Here is a 6,123-nt window from a genome sequence, read left to right as displayed (position 1 = left end):
TGCCTATATTAAGACTGGCCAATAATGTGGCGGAAATCTTAATACAAATGGCGGGAACTTCCTTGTACCGTGCATCACTATAATGCAAAAGAAATGCACGATGCAAAGAAGGCTACAGAACTGGCGGGAAAAGCTCCTGCACGCGGGTTCTTAATTGCAACAGAACGCTCCACCGTGCAAAAGAGCTGCAATTTAGCGGGAACACAATTTAGCGATGCCGAAGCACACACAAACAAGAAAATCACAACTTTGGGTTGTGACAGTCTACTGCTCATATCCTGGTTTCTAGCCCTTGCTACCTTATCAGTTAGTTTCTGGTCCTTACCTCCTGACCTTGGATTGTCTTCTGGAGCTTCTGGCTCTTGACCCCTTGGCTTGATGTCCTGGCTATTGACCTGAGGCAACTGACCTAGGTTTGAACTTTGATATGTTGTAATGGCCTCTTGTTCTTGCCCTGGACTTGGCATCTCTGACTACTGACCTCTAGCTTGTGAGCTACATGATTAATGACCATTCATTATGCTAAAATACCTTAAATGTCTCTCTCTGATTGAGAGGGGACAGGGAATACAGCCTTCCATTTACTCCAACCTGCTGTGAGAACTGATAAAATCCTGGTATAGGATCAGGACCATAATGAAGGATCAGGACTGTAAATCATGAAGAATAACATAAATTACAGCTCTTAATATGGTTGAAGAAACCATAGAACACCCTACTCAAAATCTAGAGTTATTGTTCAGGTTTTTGAAGACTTAGGTGTGTGTGATGGAGTTTTAGTAATGATAAAGTTTCTACTGGCTATAAATCTAGTGTATAACTAAATCTATGCTATGCTGACCATGATGTTGTCATCAACAAGGATCTGTATTACTGTAGTGTCTGTAAGCCCTAACTGTAGACCATTACCCCACTATGATAGTTTCTGTACAAATGTAGAAGGATGGTCCGTTTTAATTTACAGTTCAGCTGGATACAGAGGTATTAAGCACATAAGAGCTGCCATTTACTGGGTCAAAAACCATAAGCTCAATACGCTGTCTCACAGTGGCAGGGAATGAATGCTGAGTGGGAGGATGAATAGGACAGATCCAGAATTTTCCACTCCTTGCTCTTCTCCCATTGCAACTTCCAGTATTCCAGCATATCTTGTTTGAATATAAGGCAAAAAAAAAAAAAAGAAATGCAAAGAACCACTTGGCACTGAGCTTTGAGCTAGGGAAGATTTTGGATGAAGTGGTTATGACAAGGTTCAGAATACTGTATTCCCAACTTGGAGGTTGAGTTGAAGACTTGTCCTGAGGGGTTTGGCCCCTGAGACAGCTGTCAAGTTTAGTGTGGTTGTTATTGGTGTTATGTGGGAGGATTAAACCTCTGGAAGAAGGCTTACTGGCCTTTTCCAGCAGAGTACTGTAAGACAAAATATTCATGCTAGCATATGTTCACCTTCCTCCAGCTAGTCTTTCTCTCTCAATTCCTAGCCTAATTATAATATTGAAATACTCGCAAACATAAATCTGAAGTCAGGACGTTCCAATGGGCAGAGATATGGGAAGAATTAAGCCAGCAACATTTAGAAGCAACTACTTATTAGATGCTAAACCGAGCAGGGTTTATAATAAAGCTGTAAAATGTTATTGTAAAATGTCACTAAGGAAACCCTTCCTTGAGGGACATAATATTCTGAGCCCCATAGAAGATAGAAAAGTGTTGGGTGGGGGAGAGGGGCATGAGATCACTGGGGAGGCTGCTTATAATGTATTTCTAAGCACAGAGTCAGGATGGGGAGGTGTACTTTATTTAACCACTAGATGTCTCTGTATGCTAAGCAGAGTTTCAAGCAGGATGTGGTCCCTGCCAAAGGAGGTGGAGGCTAGTGTACAGCTGTGTAGAAGACTACTTTTTTTGTCTATAGTTATTTTTCTTAATAAGCATCTTCTGTTGAAGACTGGTTATTCCATATATATTTTGACACTAAACACCTTGCTGGACTGTTTTTTTTTCAACTGTTGTTTCTCTTTAGGACTAGATGCTAAAATAATTCAATCCTTGCTCCTCTTCCTGAATTCAAAGCAATGAAAATTTAACTTTAAAACCTGTTCTCTCTCTCTCTCTCAAATTTTGATCTATAAATGCATGTAGCCCCTGCTGACAACTATGCTCCTTTTCTATACAGAAAATCTTGATTGGGATGAACTTGGTTTTCTACTTATCTGTGTCTGGGGAAATGTAAGACCTCCAGCAATTACTCTGACTCATGTTTCCCTCTGCAAGAAGAACCAACTAGTTAACCTGATTACCCTTTTTCCTAGTTTTGTGCATTTGATTCTTAGGATCTTATTAAGTTTCACTCTTCTGCTGTTTTTTTTCTATAGCCCCTACTGATAAATAAGTACCTTGATGTAACTGAATAGGACTGATCCTCTCAAAGTTGCTTCTTTGCACTCTGATCACTATCCAGTCACATAGGAAAACTTTCCTGTGAATGTTAGGAATGGTTTAAATATTTTAATTTGACACGTGGGCTAAGGCAGGTCTAGAGCCCAGTCATACACTTCCAGTCTGCTTTTCTAATTTCTTCAAATTCTGCTCTGTCACAATTTGTTAAGCCTATGATGCCACAAGAGCAGGGATGGGCAAAATACAGCCCACCAAGTGATTCTATCCAGCCCGCGGCGGGTCCCTTGGCCTTGCCTGGCCTAGGCTCAAGGGGCAGCTTGGGCTGTGGTGCATGCAGCTGGTCCCGCTGCCCCTGGGTGTGGAGGTACCACCTAGTGCAGAGCAAAGCCCACCCTATCCCCATGTGGGGCTCTTGGGCATGCCAGCATCTGTAGTCTGCAAGTCTGGATGGTGCAGGGGCAGTGTGGCAGCTGGACTTGACTTCCTGGCATCCCCTGTGATGGTGGCTCCTTCTGGATACCATTGCCAGTGTCTCTGCCACCATCCCCAGACCTGGCCTTGCTGCCTGTGCACCCCAGCCCAACCACCCTGCACTCATTGCCAGGGGTGCTGGATGGAGTGGGCAGACAGGAGGGATTCTCCATGGAGACTGGCTTGGGACCCCTGCCGGCAGAGTGTGCTCTGCTGGGTTGATGGGAGGGGCCACAGTTGGGTGGTGAGTGGCATCCAGGAGCAGGACAGGCAGCTGGAGCCTCCAGGGCTGGGATCACGGGGTGGGCACAGTGTAGGACCAAGGCCCAGGGCAGAGCTGTGATCCTTTCCCCACATGTCCCTGTGATGGGCGCCAGTTCCATGGACAGCAACTGGTCTCTGCCCATGGGGTCCTGATCCAGTCTCCATGGAGACCCCACCCGCCACTCCACCTGGTAGCCTTGGTGGTGGGTGCAGGGTAGGTGGGCCCTGGGCTGGATAGGATCAGTTGGCATATGTTCATCATGCTGGGCAGTGTAAACAGCCTGTAAACAGGTGTAGACAGCTGTCAGCTTACCAAAACTCCTTAAGTGATCCTCCACTCCATATAATTGCCCACCCCTGCACAGATGAATCAAATATGATGTGCATGTATGTGTGGGTACGCCAGGAGATAACTGATGATCTGTGAAAAATAGTATGAAGCATGAGGAATTCCTTCAAGATCCCCAGAAAAAAGGTGGTCTGCTATATTCAACCGTCAAACTAGCTAACATCCATTTAACTGAATTTCTGATCATTATGAAAGCAATAGAAAGCTCTTTGTCTATGCCTTTTCAGTATTTCCTTTTCACTACTCTCTTCACAGCCTAAAAACTCTTGACCTTCCTTCTCCCTCCATTTCTTCTCACATCTCACTTAAATGCCACAAGGCCAGGTTTAAACCCTGCATAATCCATTGCATGTTAGGGTACAGAAATTTGTTACCTGGAAGATTTGAGACCAAAGATAACTCTTAATTTCAGGAGAACTGACAGCAGCATTCTCTCAAAGACAGACCATTTCCAGTAAACTGAAACCTAATTCTTATGAAGGAAATTATTTGTCACAGAAAACTCTGCCCATCAGTAGGAGCTGTGATGCTTTTTATCCACTGAAACAGTAGTCCCACCCTGGAGTGTGCTTCTCGCTTAGGCCTCTGATATACCTTGCTCCTCTTTCTTTGCTAGCAGGCAGTCTCTCTGGCTTTTTCCCAAGTCCACAAATTCTTTTAATGGGTGAACACAACCTAAGAGTTGAGTCCAACTTGTTCAACTCTTTCTAGCCCATTCTTTGATAGTTCTGATGTTAAGGGGGGGATGATGTGGTTTCTCTTCTTTGGTCTGTTCACATCTCTCTACAAAATCAAATAACTCACTGGGAGCCCTGGCATCTGACTTGTCCAGTCCTTTATCACCTTAAGGGTTGGGTTTTTTTTTATGGAAGAAATTGGGTTCACCTTCCCTCACCAAATTCAACACTTGGCTTGTGGTTACAGCTTGAATGAGTGTAGCAAATATGTGGGAAACCTTGGGGTGGGGGACTGCTGGGCCTACACTCTCCTACCCCCACACTCATTCCTCCTGGTGCAGGATCTGCGTTTTGTGTTTCATCTGCTCCCATGTGGATTCTCAAAGCAAACTGCAAAGTCCTAACATGGGAAACCCATGACAAAGACACACACTGCAGGTATTCAGACTGGTTCATAATAGGGTCAATGGCAGGAGATCTCCAGTCCACCTGCTTGTTAGTTAACAGAGGAAATAAATGCCATGTCTTATAAGATTATGACATGAACCTTCAGTTGTTAGAAAAAGCTGACAAATGTGCACCGTGGGGTCTGCTGTAAATGATGCTACAGCACAAGAGACCGAATGTATCACTCTCCTAGGAGCCACTTGTCAGCGTAATCCTTAATGTAGCTCAGATTGGTAATGGGCATTGTGAGAAGCCCTGGAGGGCGGGGTGGTGTTTTTTTGTGGCTGATTCTTAATATCTCTGTAAAAATCACTTTACATGACAGAAAAGTTGAAATTAGGCAGCTTCAACTGTTTTGTAATGTTCTGAACTTTCTTTTGTTCTGAAGCTACAGATGTGTTGAAAACTGATGGTTCCTTGAAGGATTCTTGGCACAGCTATGTGCAATACTTCTACTAGTAGCAGTCATTCAAGGGCCAAAGCAACCCTACAGTGAAATGAGGGGGACAAGGATTTCTTAGGGCGATATCCTTTGTTGGACCAGCTAAGTTGTTGGGATAAACTTAGACAAGCTTTCCAATGTAAGACTGGTCTCATTCTCATGCAGGTGATACCGGAGGAAGAGTATCTCCCTTTCCAAAGCTTGCCTAACTTTATCCCAACGACCTAGTTGGTTCAATAGTAAGAAATCCTTGCCTCTCACACAATTTCTGGCCCATGATGACCGCAACATCACTCTTTGGCTACCAAGGTTCTTTGTGTAAATGCAATATCTTTTATTAGACCAACTAAATAGTTGGAAAAATTGTTCTTTGCAAGCTTTTGGGCACCAATCCCCTTCTTCAGGCATAGGGAGGGTCTCCTGGTGACACATGTTCTCCATGGTGGAACAGAAGCCAATGTACAACACTCAGGTCTGGGGTTATCAGGTGGCAGGCAGGCTGCTTACACCAAAATATTTCTTCCTCAAAATCTCTTTAAGCTCCAGGAACTTAAGGCCTCTACCCGGGACCTCTCGCCATACTCATACGGACAACATTTTATAGAAGCAGGCGGTTGGCTGTCATGGTTTCCCCGCTTTACCTGTGGCAGGGTTGAGGGTGTTGGGCTGAGGGTAGTTTTACGCAGGGTGCAATGATGGGGCAGCATGGATAGGGATGCCCCTATCCATCCCCTGGACCAGCCGTTCCCAATCTGTGGTACAGGTACCCCCAGTGGTACGCAGACAACCTGTCAGTGGTACACATTAACAGATCGATCACCATTGCTTTACGTGACAAAAATATGCTGGTGGTACTTCAGGTTGAGCTGAAAAATGTGCTGGTGGTCCTGAAGGTTGTACCATTTTAAATAGGTGGCCTGCAATTTGTCAGAGTTGGGGGACCGTGTATGGGGCAGTTTGTCTGGAGATGAGCTGGCCTCAGGCAGGGCCCTTCTCCTGACTGTACCTCGGAGATGTCCGAGGGGAAGGCGCCGGGCTGCAGCCGTGCTGCCCTGCTGTGGGCTGAGGTCTCC

The 6,123-nt window shown here is 45.1% G+C and overlaps 1 protein-coding gene across 1 annotated transcript in view; it reads right to left on the bottom strand.

Moving 5' to 3' along the window:
• The window catches only part of DNAJC25 (DnaJ heat shock protein family (Hsp40) member C25), a 30,442-nt gene extending 29,975 nt beyond the window's left edge, over positions 1 to 467 (bottom strand). Inside the window, exon 1 of the mRNA XM_014521828.1 lies at positions 300 to 467. Within this exon, the coding sequence (XP_014377314.1) occupies positions 300 to 467 (168 nt within the window). The remainder of the gene's footprint in view (positions 1 to 299) is intronic.
• Between the last annotated feature and the right edge of the window lie 5,656 nt (positions 468 to 6,123).

The sequence above is a fragment of the Alligator sinensis genome, unplaced genomic scaffold, assembly GCF_000455745.1.
Source record: "Alligator sinensis unplaced genomic scaffold, ASM45574v1 scaffold371_1, whole genome shotgun sequence".
In the NCBI taxonomy this organism is placed as follows: Eukaryota; Metazoa; Chordata; order Crocodylia; family Alligatoridae; genus Alligator; species Alligator sinensis.
Note: the sequence above shows the minus strand (reverse complement) of the source record. Positions and strands in the feature narration are given on the sequence as shown.